We start from the raw sequence: 19,394 nt of genomic DNA, 5'->3' as shown, positions 1-19,394 counted from the left end.
TTACGAAGGTCTGACATCTAAGATCTTGCTATTGACATTCACTGTTTTGTGGCCAAAACTTAAACAAATGTAGCATAGCTGATGACATGGGTGTACGTGGGACATGGGACAACATTACTAGTGTGAATGCGAACTGGGGGGGCAATCATACTCTGGCATGGTACGAATCAGTCGTACTGAGTGTGAAAACAATGTGTATAACCGTACCAAAGTGATCAGGGCATTCCTGCAAAATTGAAGATTACTCTGTGAAACTTTCTTAAATAATTAAAAGGTTAACAAAAGGTAGGGGATCCACTGGCCCCTTCCCTACTTCTTACACCCCTACTTCCAGTGCTTGGATCACACCCATCGTCAAACTTAACCTTCATTTTACTCTGAACTACACACCTGTGAAATTTCATGACTGCATCTTGCATAGTTTTGATGCTATTGCAGAGATAAAATCTGTCCATAGACACGATCACCTGGCAGAATGGCTATGGGTCTCCAGGCCAAAATGATAATAAAATAAATAAATAAATAATAAGAAGAATCTAACAATTTCAAAGTAGCTGCTCTAGACCCTTGATTTTGATAAGGGAAAAAAGTGATCCCTCCTCCAGGCTGGACAGACATGCACAGAGTAGACAGATATAACAATATTTGGTAGATAGATTGCAAACATATATAAAGAATATTGATCTGGAAAGATTTCTGTCCCACAAAGACCTGGGAAAAGGACAGACTATGAATACAAACTGGAGGCAAAACCAGAGGATACCATTCATGCAGAGTCTTAATCGTGTTTACTTCCTCTCTTCAGTCACGTCTCAGTCGGCCTCATGTGAGTCTGTCAAATCTCTTCTAATCATCTGGCTTTAATGGCGATCAGAAAGTGAAATCTCTCCCATTTCCACTCAGACATGCAGTGGGTGCAGGAGCCGATATAAAATTGATCTGGACTAATTCTCTGTATATTCACCCGCAGATTCGATCGTGTCGTAGTGCTGCTCATGAACCTGATGATTAGTCACAAGAAAATGACATTAGGGAAAATTGATGTTGACTGACACATCAGTGGGGATTTGTTTGCCATGCTGGCCCTGAGTGTGAAGACACATTAGTGATTTTTGTCTGCTAGACAAGAGTACCTGGCTCTGAAATCTGAATATCTGGCTGTGTTACTTGTTGTTTCAGTATTTAGAATGAGAAAACATCTGGTTTTAGCACAGATTCACAGAACATTTCTTGTCTTATCTCTCTCTGCACTACATGGATCCACCACATTTTTGTTGTGAGGGGAAATATGTTTGCTGCAGACAGAATGAGTTCAGGTCAGGATAACAGGGCAGCCCTCCATCACCTCACCTCCTCCTGGAACCACTGACACATGATTGACAGCAGCCGATGGGGGGGCGGTGCAAGCCACTGATCTTTCCATCAGATCAGGAAGAAGAGATGAAGCACTTTGCTCATTCTCACTGAATTCTCTCAGGCTTATTTATTTGGTTTTCCTCCTTTTGACTTATTTTGGAGACTTGCATAATATACTACCTCCCGAGAGGTTTGGTTTCTATATTTGATATGCACAGGGAAATGCTTTATCCAAGCTTTTGGCAACTCTATCAACCTGCTCTGTCTTCTGTGAGAAACGCAAATTCACTAGTAAACAGTTCATTAAAATCATTGATGCCAGTTTTATCAGAAAGATTTGTTTTCTTGGATGCAAGAATGACAGAAATCAAATAAGCTTTGTGAATTTATATTTGTCTCAGTCTTGGATAAATGATTTGTCATTAGCTTAAAAACTGACCAGTCCCAGTGTGCAGAGCAATTTAGCTTCTAAGAGGTAACTAATTTTTACCACTCCTCTGAAGGATGTTTGTGCCATTTGCATGCAAAACACAGAGCGGGCTCTCTTTGATTGATCTAATTCAGCCCTCACTAACAATTAATGAGCTTTAATGGCTTGTTTTTCTTTTTGCTACGTCAGAAATACGTTCAGAAATGCTCTCTGTGAAGTTTCCCCTGAGGGATATTTAGGTAGCGGCTCTCGAGCTGCATAATTGTGCTCACAAAAACAATCTATTTTTCCTCTCTTTCGATGTGTTTTACAGGACAATCAAAGTGGAGGTGTATGACTGGGACAGAGATGGGAGGTAATGGACACAGACACACACACACACACACACCGATACACATACACAGAGATAGTAGTTACATTCATAATTGATGCAATTTATGAAATCTTCCCCATGTCTTGCCCGCTGTCTATGAGTTTCTCCTCCATAAATGACTTTTTCATCAAATTCACAATCTTTCCCCGTAATTGTGAGTAATTTTTTCATTAACAATTGATTATTAGATTCCATCTGTGCATCAGTGCCTGCGGTGCAGTTTTATCTTCTACCTCTCAGGGATGTGCCAACCGTATCTGAATGAACAGTATTTGATGCAGTTTTTTGTCTCTTCTCTGCAGCCACGATTTCATCGGCGAATTCACCACCAGCTACAAAGAGCTCTGTCGAGGTCAGAGCCAGTTAAATGTCTACGAGGTGAGTGGAGATAAAGACAGTCGATACTGTTATCACCCTCTCTGCTTTCCCTCAGAGCACCTTTGTTTAAAATGGAGATCGTAGTTACACACGTCATTTTAACTAATACATGACCTCTGTTTAAAACCTTTTTCAAAATCACAGCATTGAGTCTAGAAAACAGTTGTTCTTAATCTTGTTGTATGTCATTATTTTCTACTGTTGATTTCTTTGAAAGGGATAGTTCACATTTTCTGAAGTGGGGTTCATTCATAGTCAGTGTATTGCCTACAGTAGATGGTGGTGGGCAGGCCCTCGGTTTGGAGAAGCAACAGGAGTAACAGTGTAGGAAACTTGGCAGTGTACTGCTGTGGACAGGGTCGGCATTAAAAAAACACCCAAGAAAATCAATATCAGTTTAAGTGTACGTTACATTTAGAATATTTTCACTGCTTTACCTGGCTGGTCTGACCGCCTTTTCTGATGGGAGACCACCCTTAATTAGGCCAAATATTGCTTGCTCCAAAGCAACCAGACTCTATTGTTTTATTGTGTGACTTTGGTGAATCCAATAACATCAAAGTCACATATTAACACAAACAGATTGAGGTGGTGGTAGAAGAGCAATATTTGGCTTATGTAATGGTGGCGTCCCGTCTTAAACATTATCTGACAGCAAGATAACCCGGTGAGAATATTTTAAATATAGCTTACCTTTAAACTGATATAGATTTTTTTTAGGTGGCTAAAATATGTTTTGATGCTGACTCTGTCCACAGCAGTATATTTCTTAGCTTTCTGCTCCCCTGCTTCTGTTGCTTCTCCAAACTGGGGGCATGTTGACCGCCATCTGCTGTAGGTAATGCACTGACTGTGGATAAGTACCTCATATAACCCCACTTCAAAAACTAAAAAACGATCCTTTTAGGTACCTCCAGTCAGGATTTAAACATTAACTCTATATTTAACTTTATATATAATTTAAGATTTGATTTCAGCAATTTAAGATTGTTGTGTGTCCACACCCATTACTTCATGTATTTTGAGTCAAGTGAAGCACATCATAAGTACAGGTCACAGGGGTTCAGTCCAACCCACTGAATGACTTTGCAAAGTGTAAAAAATTGTAGAGCTGTCATTAATTCCAGACCAGAATACAGTCAGAACAAACAGTGAATATTTAATTATTGTAGACAAGATATTGAACATTGTGCAAAATATTGCCAATTAGCAGCTTCAGTACAAAATTATCTGTATCAGACTTTTATCTTAAAACAATATTGGTGGAGCTCTGTTTCTAAGGTGCTGCCAAAACATTTGATTTGTGAATGGTTTGTAAGGATGGGAATAACTTGCCGTTCTTCCTCATTAGCTTCCACACAAGAGTGGAAATGTCATGAAATTTAAAAAAATTCTAGATCTCGACAAGTTGTTTGAAATACTGTACTGTTTTATAGTTCCGAAATAGATAAAGGTTTTATACATTTGCCAAGTAGATGCACAGTGATCTGGGTATTATGCCACACATAATGACAATAGATTGACTAAATGTGGAAAAACTTCTCTTAAGACATCTCAGGCTGTTTATTATCTGTGTTGTAAATGGGTGGTTCATTAATTGTGAACATTTTCAGAGTGTACTTGTACTTCTTTAGAATAACAAAGGATAAAATTGTAGGTGTTGTTGTTGTTTATAGGTTATTATGCAATGTTTTACTCGCCTGACTCACTCAAGATTAAATTGGGCTGTATTTGGCCCATGAACTCAAATGAGTTTGACACCACTGACATAGAGTATACTGTGGCTGGACAGAGCTGTGAGTAACCTATTAATGAATAAAGTGCAGATGCACCTTTGGCACAAAAGGTTATTCTGCTGGGGCACAAAAACAAACCCAAGCTACATTTCTGGGTGGAAAACTACTTTGATTTAAGAGCAAATCAGTGTGCCCTTTGGCTCAGCAAGGTCTTGTTATCCAAAGTTTAATGACTTTAGGAGGCTGTAGTTGTTTGGGCCGGAGTTGTGGCTATTTGAGATTAACAGCTCGCCTCCTCTGTCTCTCCTCACCCTACACGGCATAAAGCATCTGAGAGGTTAAGTGTTGCAGTCGACCAGATGAGGAAGGGTGTTTCTGTGCTGGGAATATAAATGCGAGCACAACAGAAGTATGCTGCTGATTAGAGTGTTTTTTGGATGGTCCTTGGAGGGTCAGAATGGGTATTACTGTTAGGCGCTGGGAGGCTCCTATCAGTCCCTGCTCATTAAAACACTTGCCATGTTACATTAGCCTCTGAATTAGTCATGGGGGTGGCTTAAGGAGAGAGCAGGGCCAATAAAGAGAGTGAGAGGGAGAGGATGGTGGGTAGATGGGGATACGTAAGGAGAGACAGGATTGAGTGGCGTGCAGAGTTGCCCTTTCACACTGCTGACATGGCAGAAGACAGTGCATCCATTACCCTTCACCAAACCTCTCTGTATTTTAATTAGAAACTGAAAGACAGCAGTTTCTTAGTGCATTCTTTGCTAGGTCAGTGTCCTTGAAACAACTTAAAGATGTGTCCAAAAACGACATGAAGCCACCTTTTCACTGTTGACAAATAGCAAATTTGAATAGGTCACTGGTCTGTCAGTGTTTGACTCTTTGCAGATTCCTGTGTGCTCGGGGCCTGCAAACATTCGCTCTGTGAGCTGAGATGACAGCAGGCTAACACTAACATAGGTCGGTGTAATTGAGGGTGACATCTGCGTGACGTATTGTGAACCTGGCAGTTGACTGAGTGATGGGCTCAGTGCTATGATGCAGGGTTTGCGTTAATGCAAATACATTTTAACGCCACTATTTTATTTTTAATGTGCGATCAACACACTTTCTGTTATATTGGCCCGACTTGTAGTTTGAATCAGTTGCTGGAAAGAAATCAGCTCGCAGTCACGAAGACGTACGCTTCTGTCAAACGACAGTGCAAACAGCCTTGGCTGTTTAGGCAACTGGCTCAGTGCAAAGAAACACAAGTATATGAGGAGGGAGATGAATGAGTGCTGATCGAGCTGCAGCTCCACCTGAAACCACGTAAAAGTAAAAATAAGGCTGACCCACAGCAGAGAGAGAGGGAGAGAGCGTGAATGTGGACAGATGTGCCGACTTGATATAAAAACTTCTTATGATCATGAATCATAATGTTACCATACACTTCTGTGGTGTGTGATTTTTTTACTCCAAGTCCAATTTGTGTATTTTAAATACTTAATTACTTCATGCTGATTGATCACAAAAGCGAGGGAGGAGAGAGGAGGGAAGGAGAGCGAGTGTGTGAAGTGACGGCCGATATAAAAAACTTTATTGATCATGAATCCTGATGTTATTGTACAGCCGTGTGATTTAAACTATAGATTAAAATATCTGTCTCTGACAGACGCTCGTCTCCTCCACAATATGTTTGTCACTTCACTGCACTATTGTAAGTCATGATGAAGAGTCCAGACTGTCTCTCCTCTTCATCTCCTCGGTGTGTGTCGGTGTGCAGTTTGCAGTCTGCTGTGGTCTAAAACATCCATATGAGAAAATGCTTTTTTGTAAAAGACATCATTTTCAAGGTAAAAATTTATTTCATATTTACTTTTTTCCCTAATTTCTATATGGTAACTTCACCTGTATAAAAAATACATAATAATAAAAGACCTGAACCTTGACCAGCTCGACTTCAAGTCTGAAATAATATCACAGAATGAGACCTGGACCTCAAAGCTCTCCTCTACGTGCCTGAGGTATCAAAGTCTGTTGTTGTATCCTAGTCTGAAGTTATTTGTTTGTTTGTTTGTTGTTGTTTGTTTGTATCTGCCCTCTGGTACATCTGTGATATTGCTGAGACATTTCAGCATCAAACCCCTCGTCTTTCTTACCTCTATCTATTCTACCTGTTCGTTAATTTCATTCTCACTGCGATCTTGCCCAGACTTGTCATCCATAGACGCTCTTCCTAGTCTTGCCCACCTATGACCCACCTGCTGTTAATAAAAATGTTCATTTTTATGACCCGACCCACTCGACCCGCAGATTAACCAGCAGCATCCGCAGTTGTAACTGTAATCCAGGCATCATTACTCTCAACTTTACACACAATATAAATACCAGCCATATAAAAGCAATGAAGACATACGTGAGCTGTTGCAGAAGATGTTGCCTGATTCTGACGTGTTAAAACCTTAATATGTTTTTTGCCAGTATGGACATGAATAGGCTCTTAAACTGCAACCACAATGGCCTTAAAACAGTTATAAAAATCCTAAATTCAATTTGTTGAAACCTCCAGAAACTCTGTCTGTGGCATCATCTGTGTTGGAGGAGTTTTGAGAGTAGTATCATAAAACACACAGGCATAATGGAGGCATGAAGCCTGCAGACAGAAGGAAAAAGGAAGAGAGTGGGATACCCTTTACTTTATTATACAGCACAGTTTCCTCCAAGCTTGAGCTTTATGTTTGCGTGCAGACGCATGGAATAAGCACTAGATATATGGCTCACTGTTGCACACATTATTTTGGCTGTAAGCTCTAAATGTAACATTGATTTAAAGCAGAGAGCACTGTAATCGCTTATCATTGGCCCTACATTTGTTTATTTTTGTGCATTTGTGCACATTGTGCATTATTCTTGTATACAATGTAATGATAGTTGGGACAGAGATATGTGTTCCACTATCCCCAAGCTCAGTAATGTGCATGTAAAATGTACCGCACAGTGTAGGTGCTTATAAAAATCCCCTATCTTGCTGCAAGGCATGATCAATGCTATCTCATTCTCACCTAGTGCAGTTATTGGATTCCGTCCCTATGCTCCATTACCCTTACGGACATGGAGTAGGAGGACAAAGATGTTTTTATTACTTGCCCAAGGGTGGATAAAAAGAATTGTGCTGCAAGTTTACATTATCATTATTCTTCTTTTTCTATTCTGCCTTCATACCAGGTGGTGAATGCCAAGAAGAAAATAAAGAAAAAGAGATACATCAACTCAGGGACGGTGAGTCTGAGTTCTGCGATAAGAGCAGCCCTCCTGGTGCATGCACACCCAGGAGCGCTGCCCTCCTTTGCTTTTACATTCATCAGGAAGTTTGCTCTAAGTGGATTGCATGAGGCAGTTCAGCTCTGTTAAATGTTTTTGTTCCATTCACAGTCTCAGGGCTTATGATCCAGACAGCAAATTTAAGTAGATGGGAAAATATTTGCATGACCTCAACTAGGGTGAATAACAAAATTCATAGAGTAACACTTTTTTTTGAAGGGGTGTGCACAAGCCTGTCATGATACTATCATAAGCATGTCATGACAGCTGTCATGAACACAAAAAACAGTGCTTTAATTCACAATCTCATTGATTAAGACTTTTTTTTTTTTAAAACAGGCTGCATCCAGAACAAACTAAACTTATTTAGAAAAGTCTTAATAACATTCTGAATTGAAGAAATTGTCTTTTTTTTCTGAAGCTGATGATTAACACAGTTACAAGTAAGATATTTCACTTCCTTCTTATTTATGTAGAGAGTTGCACATGTTTGGTATTGAAACCTCGGCACTTTTGTCCGAGCCCCCACCATAGAGTAACAAGCTGACTCTGGCCAAACTGGGATATCTCAATGAACACGGCCAGCGAACACAGCCTCCTAGACCAATGGTTTCCAGTTTGGCGGAAGAGAATACAGTACGGAGGTGGTTTTCTTGCTGGGTTTGGCTCCTGGCAACCTGGGGCTGAGTCAGCTAACTGGGCAGCTAGCTCCACAGCTAACTGCGCTTACTAGCTAATGCCAGCTACAGATAATAGCAGACAGCAGTTAGACTATTATAACAACAAATAAACCAGCTAACCTCTATCTGTCAGTCAGCTAAATGTAAGCTAAATCATATTGGTACTGCGCTCGTCAAACTCTGCACTTGTTGTCAAACTGATCTTATGACATTTAATGACAGCTTTATGACAAGTCCAAACTGTATCACTCTACTGGAGGTCAAGGGAAATCTTTATGACACACTTAAAACAATATTACGAAGGCCATTGTCAAAACCAAACGCATATGACAGTATAATGTAATGGTAAATGTAAAAGTTTGAAAATGTCAAGTTGTCATAACAAATACATCTAAAACAATGTCAGCTTTGCAAAAATTACACTTAATTATAAGTCATAAACATCCATAAAGACTATGTCATGACAGTTTTATGCACACCCCTTCAGATAAAGCGTTACAGTCCATAGCAATGCATTAAGGGACTCTTGTCTGTGTCCTGTTAGTGAAGAGCAGTGATGAATGTTTATAAATGTGAAACAGCTTTGTTACCGCCTGAGTGTCTTGGTTGCTCTTACTTTAGCTTGACTCTGTAATTAAAACCTGTGGCGAGTTATCCATCACACTGATCGTCCGTCGGTGCACAGACACGCTGATGTTCTCTCAGTGATTGTAATACTAATACGCTGCCCGGGCGTCAGAATCACTCTGCGTGGATGAGTCATTTTGTGGGTGGTTACCTCAGAGGTCAGTGTTAATGTGTAGATTGTTATATTTAGCTTACCTTAATTACCAAGCATGAGATAATCTGTTTGGACCATTTTTTTTTTTCCTCTCTCTCTCAGGTGTCCTTGTTGTCATTCAGCGTGGAGTCGGAGCACACCTTCCTGGATTACATTAAAGGAGGGTGAGTCCAGAGTTTGTCTAACAGTTATGTTGTTGTTGTTTACACAGTCTGTTTACATAGTACCTTTGTGCCAGTCTCCTTTGAGCAATTACACAGAAACTGCGACAACCTGTAATTGAAGTCCCAAACTACTCAAAAATGTGTTTTGTTACTTCAGTTGTTTCACTTGTTGGACGTTTGAGCTTCACTGTGCAGAATGATAAGCTTGAAGGCTGTTTTCACATTCACCTGCCGGAGGGAAAAGGTTTCTCTGTGCTCAATTTAATCTGGGTTTAAGGCATGTATCTACCGGCAGGATTTTCAGCATCACAACTGTTTTGAAAGTTAGTCGTAGTTTAGTATGTAACTTACAGAAGTGTGATGTGGAAACTTAAAAGCTCTAGTGTACATACACTGAGACTGCACTTCTCAGTTCAGCTTGAGAAATCATATTTAGTAATTAAACAGCTGAAAAGAAAAAAAATATTTGCAACATGAGTAAACAGAGTATGTTATAAGTCTTAAAACATGTCTGGAGGAGAACTTTAATTACTTGTATCTTATTTAATACTCACATGTAAGCTTAAACTCAGAATATATGAGTTCTGCCATTTGGGGTCTCTGCCACATTAAAACAATAATGAAAGACGTAGCTTGAAGGATGTTGTGAAGTCGCGTGGCATCACGGAAGTTGTTGTCTTCATTGCTAAACAGCACCATAGCTGACAGAAATAATGGATGAGGTAATATGATTTTCTTTTCACCATGTTTAGTCACATTTGCTGACTTCCTTACTCTCTGATGTATCCAGTATATCTCGTGTTTTCTCAGAAGTTATAGCTGGTGTTCTTAGACATTATAATGCTGAAATGTTATATATTATAGCTTTAACACATAGCTGTGGGATTCTGTGTGAAAACTTGGTCACAAATTTCTCAAACTCTGGCATACTGAAACTACAAACATTTCATAAATATCATAAACAACAAGGTTACAACTTGTTAATACCCTCAACATACAAGTCATAATTGACTTGAGTCAAATGACTTGGAAAATGATTATTTTTCTGAAAGCATTTATATATTCAACATGGCACTTAATAATGTGTAGGTGCCTTAAAACCAAACAAATATTCATTCAGTCATCCAACTTTAACTTATACTCAAGAGATCATTGAGTTGCAGAACAATTTACGACAACATCGAGTCAATTACAAGAGAAATTAAAACAACAGCAATGAGATATGGATCCCTCACATCAGCCGACTGTCATAAAATTTAATTAAACACAAATTTAATGGATATGGTGTTATATTGTCAATGCGCAGCGTTTTTAATTCTCACACAACCAACTACAGCCATCTTGATGATGTGAACACTTGCTAGTCATTAACATCCATCATCACACCCATCCCATATAAAGTGAGCGCGTCCCAGTGTGAGGATGGGTGTTTTCATCTCACTGTTAGCATAAATTTCACACAACACCCGCCTGCTAAAAGCTAATATAACATTTCTACTTGCCTGAGAAGCATAACAGGAACTGGTAAGTGCTGTTACAATATGGAAAACCACTTTAGTGCGATTAAAGAGGGGCAGATTTAACGCATTAACTCTGCTTGCTACCTATCAGCAGCTAGTGTATGAAATATCTATACTCACTGTGATAAAAATAATAATCATGATAATAAAATCCCCTGTTGTCACACATATCAGTGCTATAGAATTCAGTAAAAAACAGTCCAGTAGAAAAATATTGCCACTTATTTTAGCTCCCAGCTGCTAGTGTTTATTGTCGAAGTGCGGAGCTGCTGCGGCAGCATCCTCAGGCTCTGCCTCAGTTTGATGTATTTTATCGACAGTGGCTTTTTTGTTCATGCTGGCATGTTTTGACCCCGAGGTGTTATAAAATGTGATGTGGGGGCGTCACATTGGCCTTGTGCTCTAAGACGTAGACCACCAAACTTTAATGTCTCCGCTTTGAATTCAGGGAGAGATCTTTGTTGTAATCCCTGTTGCTTGTCTGCCTCTCAGTTGTCTAGAACTGTATCACAAAAAAGAAAATAAACGAAAAGGATAAAAAGGTTATATAATCCATTATGTCCTCTGTAGCTATATTTTAAGGAAGCCAAAACTCCACTAGCAGCTTCAGTGAAAGAGAACAACACTAAAAAACTGTGTAAGTGTAGACTGTGAGAGGACAAAGACACTTTACTGAACTCCTTCTGTAGTTTCACATCTGAACAATAAAACAATATGATAATATATGTCCCTGCAGTAGACACTTCATCAACAAAATTGTTCAATAAAATAGTTTAAAATAGTTTTTTCATCAGTTGCACTTATTAAATCCAACTCACCGTTAAAGCACATAACGAATATGCTCTGGCTCATATCAGTCTATTACATCCTTTGATAATGGAGTGTGCAGTGAGCGACACACAAACAGCCAATCATTTTACAGGTGATACAAGAACACAAACAGCAGGGAGGGAGAATATAAGTGCAGATCATTGACTGTAAATAAAGATGGACAGCGTGTCTCCACTTCCTTCTCCTGTTCAAAACTGAAGCCAAATCCCAGATCCCACATACGAGCACTGCCACCCTGCGCTGATCAGAGTGCAGGTCAGGGTCTACGCATTCAGTGATCAAGGTTGTAGCTGAGCTTTCGTGGTCCTGACCATACAGACTCATTTGCAGCCAGAGCTCAGCTGTGAATCGTGACATGAAACCAACTTTTATAGCGCTCAAATAACAAATTAAAACCAAACTTATCAAAAAAAGAACACTTAAGCATGCATCAGTGAGACAGTGATCAACCAATATATAGCACACACCACACAATTTATACCACAACAACATGTCTGTCCATATTGGCACACTTTATCTCTCTCTCTGCTGCGATCATACTCGTTGTTTTTTTGTTTTTTTTTAATCGGCTGACGGTGCGAGTGCCGTCATCTCTCTCAGGAGTGAACTTTGCTTACATTCGCATTCATTGATTGCAAACTGATCCAGTTTCAGTTCACCGTTCACAAAAAATATGCACATATTCAATGAATGCTGCTCCTTTGGTGTGTTCATCCACAACGCTGCATGTAGATACAGTATTATATAATCAGTCAATAGTGGGCGTTAACTAGTTTGCTAAAACTTGCTACAGCAGTGCAGACAACATTAGTGCGTGTTGTGGGCATTGTAAACATGTCAGCACTGTAACTAATACATGGAAATAAGGTAGAAAATCAGTCCTGTGAGATTTAATACAGCAGATTTAAATGCATTACTTGAGCTCCCCCGCTGTCCATTGCAGTATAAGCACCTGTCCACATTTTCTTCCTTGTTGTTGACTGCGGTTACTCACTGGCCTGGAATTTTCCACATGCGAGTAAAGTGTGGCTCCACAGGAGACGATCTTGTCCACAGCCACAACTACAGTATGAATGAATATGAATGACTCTGATAAAATATGGAGAAGATCTGAGAGCTTAATTAAGGGCGGCCAACCTGTCACATATGGAAATGTTTCTCAGTGGATCAGTGGCTGCCCTGGTTTTACTTTTCTGCTGCTTTGCTACTGATGGCTGAGTGTCCCAGATCTGTCCGGCTGGTCTCTCTGCACACACATAGACACATACATACTGTATCCATCCACATAAGCACACCCTCAAAGTAACTGTGTTTTCATTTTTACCTTTATTATCTGTTCGCCTCTGATTTGATATGTCCTTGAGACACTGCAGGAAAATGGAGAGAGAAGGACAATGGACAGACAATAAGTGCTAATACACTGGAGGTTCAAACCATAATTTTAAATGCATACTTCAGTTATTGCAGTTTCTTGTTCTTTCGTTGGTGCATTTCAACATAATTTCATATTTATAAAACCTAGAAAAACACTTGAGTATCCTAAATATGAGCACTGAGATTAGCTGATTCTGGGGCATGTATTACTAGAATCCCTGCTGCTGTTCTTGCTTTAGTTGGGTACAGAAAAATTTCTGACATTTGAGAGGAAGGAAGCTCAGAGACAGAAGTGAGAGATAACACACCATTCATAAACCTGTGGGATATTAGAGATTTAGTGGGATAATAAATGTCTGTAATCAATCTGTCCCAAATGAGACCATAAAATAAGATAAACAAGTCCAAATTGCTAGCAAATGTTTTAAGACGACGTTGTACCATTTTATCAGATTTTAATATACCAAATGATTGTTTGGAACAGATAAATATCCACAGAAACTCAAATTTCATGAGAAGAAAAACAAATATCACAACACAAAGAGCAGTGTAGAATGTTTTTTTTTTTTTTTTTAAATCAGATGGCAAAATTAAATCATATTTCTCAGATACAGGCAGAAAGACACCACGACTAAGCTGTTGATCAAAGAAGTCACCATCAAAAATCCTATCCAAATTTTCGACAGATGGCTTGACGCAGAGGAGGCAGAGTGCTGAGAAAAGTTTGCTTTACTGTAATATGTACAATACCCAAAATCCAGCACTCCACTCGAGGAAAACATTTTATAAAGCGGGACCTGTTTCAGGCTTTAAGAACTCTTATTGGTTATTTGCAATGTGTTTCCGCTTGCCAGGATGCAGACCTTTGAACACTCCAACAGAGTTTACTGATTCATGACATGAAAATAGCGGTTTCTCGGTTGGAAAAGCCATTGATCCAATGAGCGCTGTGGGGAACTAATGAGTAGCCAATCAGCACCACGAGCAGGACTATCAAGGCTGTTCTAAATCGATTAAAAGTACCGGTGCAAATACCAGCGTGGACTGTAAATGATGTTAGATTCAGGCGGATATGTTGGTCTGTACCGATTGGAATTCCCCTCCCCACGAAAATCGGTTGGAGTGGAGGCAATGTCAGACTGAAGATTGAAACGGAGTGTAACAAATTGACAGTTCTGTCAGATATCAGGCAATGTTTCCACTGAGGTAAAAGGTTTTTCACTATTGAACAGAAGGTGAGCCTTCTGTTCAATAGTAGTAAACTAGTAAACATCACGTATTCATAGATGGCTCCCCTGAGAAAGACTCTTCTCAGGGGAACAACTTGGACTTTATCCAAGTGGGTGAACATGTGCAGGAAGAAAAGGGGAAAATGGGAAGTAAGAAAGAAATATTTAATCTTTTTAATGGCTATGGAAGGTTTAACGTACAGCCTGCTGAATGAAATTTAATTGCAAAAGAACCACTTTGCACTGATGTGAAAGGTCCAGTGTGTAAGATTTAGAGAGATTTAATGGCAGAATATATCAGAAATACAATATAATGTTCATATGCATGTTTTCAATTTAATTACCTCAAAATAATTTATTATCTTTTCATTACCTGAGAATTAGGAAGGGGTATCGACCAAATTATGGTGATACTACAGAATACTGATTCATGTTAACTCCATCGGTACCTGGCAGAGCATCAGGGTGAGAGAGTAAGAGAGTATGGAGAAAAAGAGCAGGAGAGAGAGTAATGTTGCCAATGCATCTTGTTAAAGTCACTATTAGTCAGACAATTGCGAGCCAGTATTTGTAATTTGAAATGCAAAGTTACCAACACATAATACAGTGTATCTCACAGCTAAAGAGTGCACCATTTTTCAAGCCGTGTACCCCACAGCAGCTGGAGCTAACGTTAGCACAGCTGCAGCCAGTGTCTGGTCAGCAGTGTAACTGAAGCCTTCACTGACATCTTTAGAATATTATGTGTTGGTTGGCTTAGCATATTTACAAGCATTAGTCAACACTAAGCAACTTGCTGCGTCTGAAATTCCTTAACAACACAATATTTAGTACGCTACAATTATCGTGTAAGATTTATTAGTATGTCCAAACCCTCAGTATATTCATGAAATATTACAGTATGCAAACACAGTGGTGATAACAAAATAACAGGGATGGATATTACATGTGCTTCCTCTGAGACACTGACAACAGCGTTAAATGTGCGGGTGAAAGGTTTTGGGAGGAAAGAGGGAAATAGGGAGGGATTTCCTTTCATGGGACATGTAAAATATTTTAATATTATAATTGAAAAGTTTGCACTTATTTTTTTTTTACAATAGATATCACATTTTTGTTACTACAGAGAGATAAAAGTACTGGGAAAAGGTACCGGTACTGAATTCTGCAGGTCCTCTTTCAGTTTCCTGGCCAGTGTAGGTTGTCCTGTGGTCTTGGTAGGGGAGGTTGAGGGTGTTTGCAGTCTGCAAGCTGCGCTAGCTTGAACAGAAATCTGACTGAGTTTTTAACCTTTAATCATTTTTACTTAATCTCAGCACTCTAAAATCAGATTGGATTTGAACTGGTAATAAAGCCCCAGTTTGAAGCTTGAAACAGCTTTTTATCCCTCATGTCAAGTGAAAAGTGGTAATCTTCACATGAAACTGTGACACAAATGAGAGACAGATTAGCCCATTAATTAATGTGACCCAGCATGAGGAGTGTAGCAATTTAGTAGAGAGGTACTTAGAGATGTTAAAAGCTCATCAGCTCTTTTGTATGGTTTCAGTGTCATGCTTGGGAGAGGGCCTGATGGCAAAGACTATTACTTTAAAAAACAGCCATCATCAGGGCATTTTCTAAAAAAATCCCTGAAAGAAAATCACTCCAGCATCTGCGTGGTGATATTTTCTCTTGAGGTCCTTTAAATGATCATGAAAGACTTGCTGCAGCGTCTGTGCCTTCTGTTGTCATTTGTCTTCTGAGTGTTTTTCTTTGAGAAGTGGTCTCAACAATGGAAGTCCTTGTGTATTAAAATTCTCATAAGGAGATAGGAGGTGTCTGACAGATAGCATCAGAAACATGGCAGTTATGGGGGATGAAGAATGGGTCAATATTATTTAGTCTTATCTCCAGGGCTCTGTATACTGTATGTGAAGGCTATCTCTACCTTTGTGCTTTTGTGTTTTGATTGAGGCTCTTATCTTTTTGCTATAAAACGACTCTGTTTTTTTGTGCCAGATTGTCTCTGGAGACAGAGCATGAACCAACTTACATGTTTTTTGTGGCCATTAAACTGTGCTGTCAGAATTAATTTGAGAAAGATTTATTGATGTAAATATTCCATGTGTAGGTGATTTAAGGCAACATTAACTTTTACTCATTATTTTAACTGAATCGACTTACACCCACAACACCCCGATATTCTAGATCTCACCACATGGATTTAAAAATTAACTCCCACACTGTCTAATAATTTCAACTTTTCATGTTATTTTTTTATTTGTTAATTTTCTTCTTGCAGTTTCTCATGGCGGCTCAGAGGAATGGCAGTGTTGTGACTAACGACACACTGAATCGCTTCCCCTCTGGCACACTTCAGAACTGTATTGCATCCCTTTTTTCTATGTTGCCCATGAAGTTGTTGCAGTTATCACTAGTATTTCAGCCTGGCTATGAAAAACAATATGACGATATTTAGTGATGTTGAAGGAAATCAATAAATCAACATTGCAGCATGTGTCGTCTTCCTCTGGATAAAAGCCAGGAACCATCTGACTGACGTGTCTACAGAATATGACTGTCGTTTCAAAGCAATGACTTCACAGGTCAGTCAACAAGAAAATCGGAGTAGAGTCTTTGAATACTTTTTTGTGACAATTTTTCTTTATTAGGTTTTCCTTTTTCATTTATTATGAAGGAGACATTATATGTGGCCTTGGATCACTTTTATCATGTTTTTCTATTGCCTGTGAGGTTTGTGAAATGTTTGCCAAGGTGGATACCTTGTCTTCTACTGCAAACCAAATCTGCATCTGAACCTACTGGAAATGAAATAGAAAAACAGAGACAAAATCACAAAGCAGAAAAACACTTAAAATAAGGGCTATGTCTACAAAAGAATGTAAGTGTCCAAGTCACACTGACAAAACCACAGAATTTGATCATTTTTAAGCAGTTTTGTCTCTTTAAGAGTTCAGACTTAACCAGATTCCTTTCCAATAAACTTAGAATATTAAAGAGTGATTGTTTTTGCTACTTGGTTTTGATTTTTGCATGTTAGTTAGATTTACACCCAGTTTCCAGTTTATTAGTTACAGCTATGGAAATCCAATGCAGTCTAATAGAACAGGGATGACATAAATTGTACTTTAATGGAGGTTCTCTAGGTATTAGAGAGGCCCTGATTCAACTTCCTGGTTATTTTAGAAACTGGAGTTTGTGTTTTTAGCCGACAATCACTAATATAAATGGGTTGGACATAATGTTAGAAACACCTCTCAGTATGTTGCACCATAATTCAAGTACATCATCCAAAATTACTTTAAAATTGAATGAACACCTCTATGAGAGGGGTCCAAACCAAACATGAACTCAGTAACCCTCATGACCATGGGATTTATTGAAGAATTGCTGTACTCCACTGCTTTACTTTTTTGCTAGGCATACCCAGTGAACTGGCACCTGAGGTTATGTACCGTAATTTCTGGACTATAGAGCGCACCTGATTATAAGCCTCATCCAGTACATTTTTAAAGGAAAAACCATTTTGTACATACATAAGCCGCACCTGTCTATAAGCCGCATGTGCCCACATTGAAACATGAGATATTTACAAAGAAAGACGGTACACAGAAAGAGTTTTCAAAGTTTTAATAATATACCTTAGCTTTTCTTTCCAAACAGTGCCTGTGACGCGGCAGTAACACAGCAGCAATACGGTAGTAACACAGCACTAAAAGGGCTGGTTAAAAAAACATACCGGTAAAAGTCACTGAGACGCGGCAGTAACATAGCAGCAACACGGTAGCACAGCGAAGTTACATTAAACTTGCGTCTTCCTCGACACATATATTCCACCTGTCTCACTCTTACCTTTTCTGCTCGAGCGCCCCTGGCGGCCGTTAGAAAAAATGCATAAATTAGCCGCATCATTACATAAGCCGCAGGGTTGAAAGCGTGTGACAAAAGTCGCGGCTTATAGTCCGGAAATTACGGTATGCTACTTTGATAGATGTGCACTGATGTGTTATATTGTAGACTTAATTTGTCAAATTTGTTTATAATATATGGACCCAAATATAAAGAATTCTACACTTAAATTTGTCCACCGTGCAAAAATAATAGAATAGAATTATTTAACGCAATACTTGAAGCTATAATATCTAATATTTACACATTATTTCCACAATGTCTAAAAATGCTTTTTTGCGTTAAGTTGTGTACTTACATTATCCCAAATGTTTCCAACAATGGGCCTCATGTAAGAACCAACAGACTTATTTATAAGTGGTGCGTAAGAGTGATTTAAAAGAACTTGTTGCATTCACCATTTTTCTCGTAATTGGAATTTTCTTTCAGATACAAATACAATTTTCAAGTGGTCCAGACCTGTCAAAGGAGTCAGTTAGTCTGCTGCACTTTGAGTTTGAAAATTGAATTACATTTCATATTTCCATCGAAATTACCCTGTTTGACTGTCTTCTATCTCCGTGATGGAAACTTCCCCTTGAACCCCTCCTCCTGCTGCAGTTTTCTTTTTGTTATTTGAAGCCGCTTTCATATGGAGACGTTTCTTCTTTATTTCAGTGACAGTCCGACCTTCAGGTAGCATGACTTTAACAGCACTCATTTTTCCCATTCTTTGTTTTAGAAGGTCTTTTAATTCCACTGCTGACGCCGCTAAAATGGCAGATTTTGCTTAATGGATCTCTGAAAGCATGACTTAAAACTCCAAACTTGTAAAGTTCTTCTTTTTACTGTCTTAACTCTTTTCATGAAAGAACACCTCTTAACATACGATGCAGGAAGCAGAGCCTTATATAGTATTATTGGGGTATTTATTATACTAATTTACAAGTCTCATGCAGGTGCACTCAAATACACACGGGTGGATAATTTACACAGTTATCTGAAGTTACAAGCGTTTGTTGAATGTGATGTGGTGTGTTCGTACAAAAAAAGTAAGGGAAATTTAGTATAAGAATAAAAGAATGTTCTTGCATGAGACCCAATATTCAAATGCAGAGAAGTATGTAATTTATTTAAGGTAACAATGTGATTCCTAGTCAGGATACATCGGGATACATCAGAGAGTGAGGAAGCCCCCTAGCAGAAGAATTTACATATTGTATGTTTAAAGGAACATACAGTATTTCACCTAAGATCAAGTATGTGTTGCACCAATATCTATTTACTGCACATTCTTTTGTACAGTGCATGTATCAGCTGTGTATGTCAGTCCAGGCTCTGAAGA

General features: G+C 38.9%; 1 protein-coding gene across 2 annotated transcripts in view; it reads left to right on the top strand.

Moving 5' to 3' along the window:
* cpne5a (copine Va) overlaps positions 1 to 19,394 on the top strand; it is a 116,779-nt gene that overhangs the window by 66,867 nt on the left and 30,518 nt on the right. For both annotated transcript variants that reach the window (XM_084721213.1, XM_084721214.1), the window contains 4 exons: positions 2,100 to 2,141; positions 2,462 to 2,537; positions 7,484 to 7,537; positions 9,143 to 9,204. In XM_084721213.1, coding sequence (XP_084577339.1) covers positions 2,100 to 2,141; positions 2,462 to 2,537; positions 7,484 to 7,537; positions 9,143 to 9,204 — 234 coding nt within the window. The remainder of the gene's footprint in view (positions 1 to 2,099; positions 2,142 to 2,461; positions 2,538 to 7,483; positions 7,538 to 9,142; positions 9,205 to 19,394) is intronic.

This window comes from Lutjanus erythropterus, chromosome 6 (genome assembly GCF_056507025.1).
Source record: "Lutjanus erythropterus isolate fLutEry1 chromosome 6, fLutEry1.hap2, whole genome shotgun sequence".
NCBI classification, from domain to species: domain Eukaryota; kingdom Metazoa; phylum Chordata; class Actinopteri; order Lutjaniformes; family Lutjanidae; genus Lutjanus; species Lutjanus erythropterus.
Note: the sequence above shows the minus strand (reverse complement) of the source record. Positions and strands in the feature narration are given on the sequence as shown.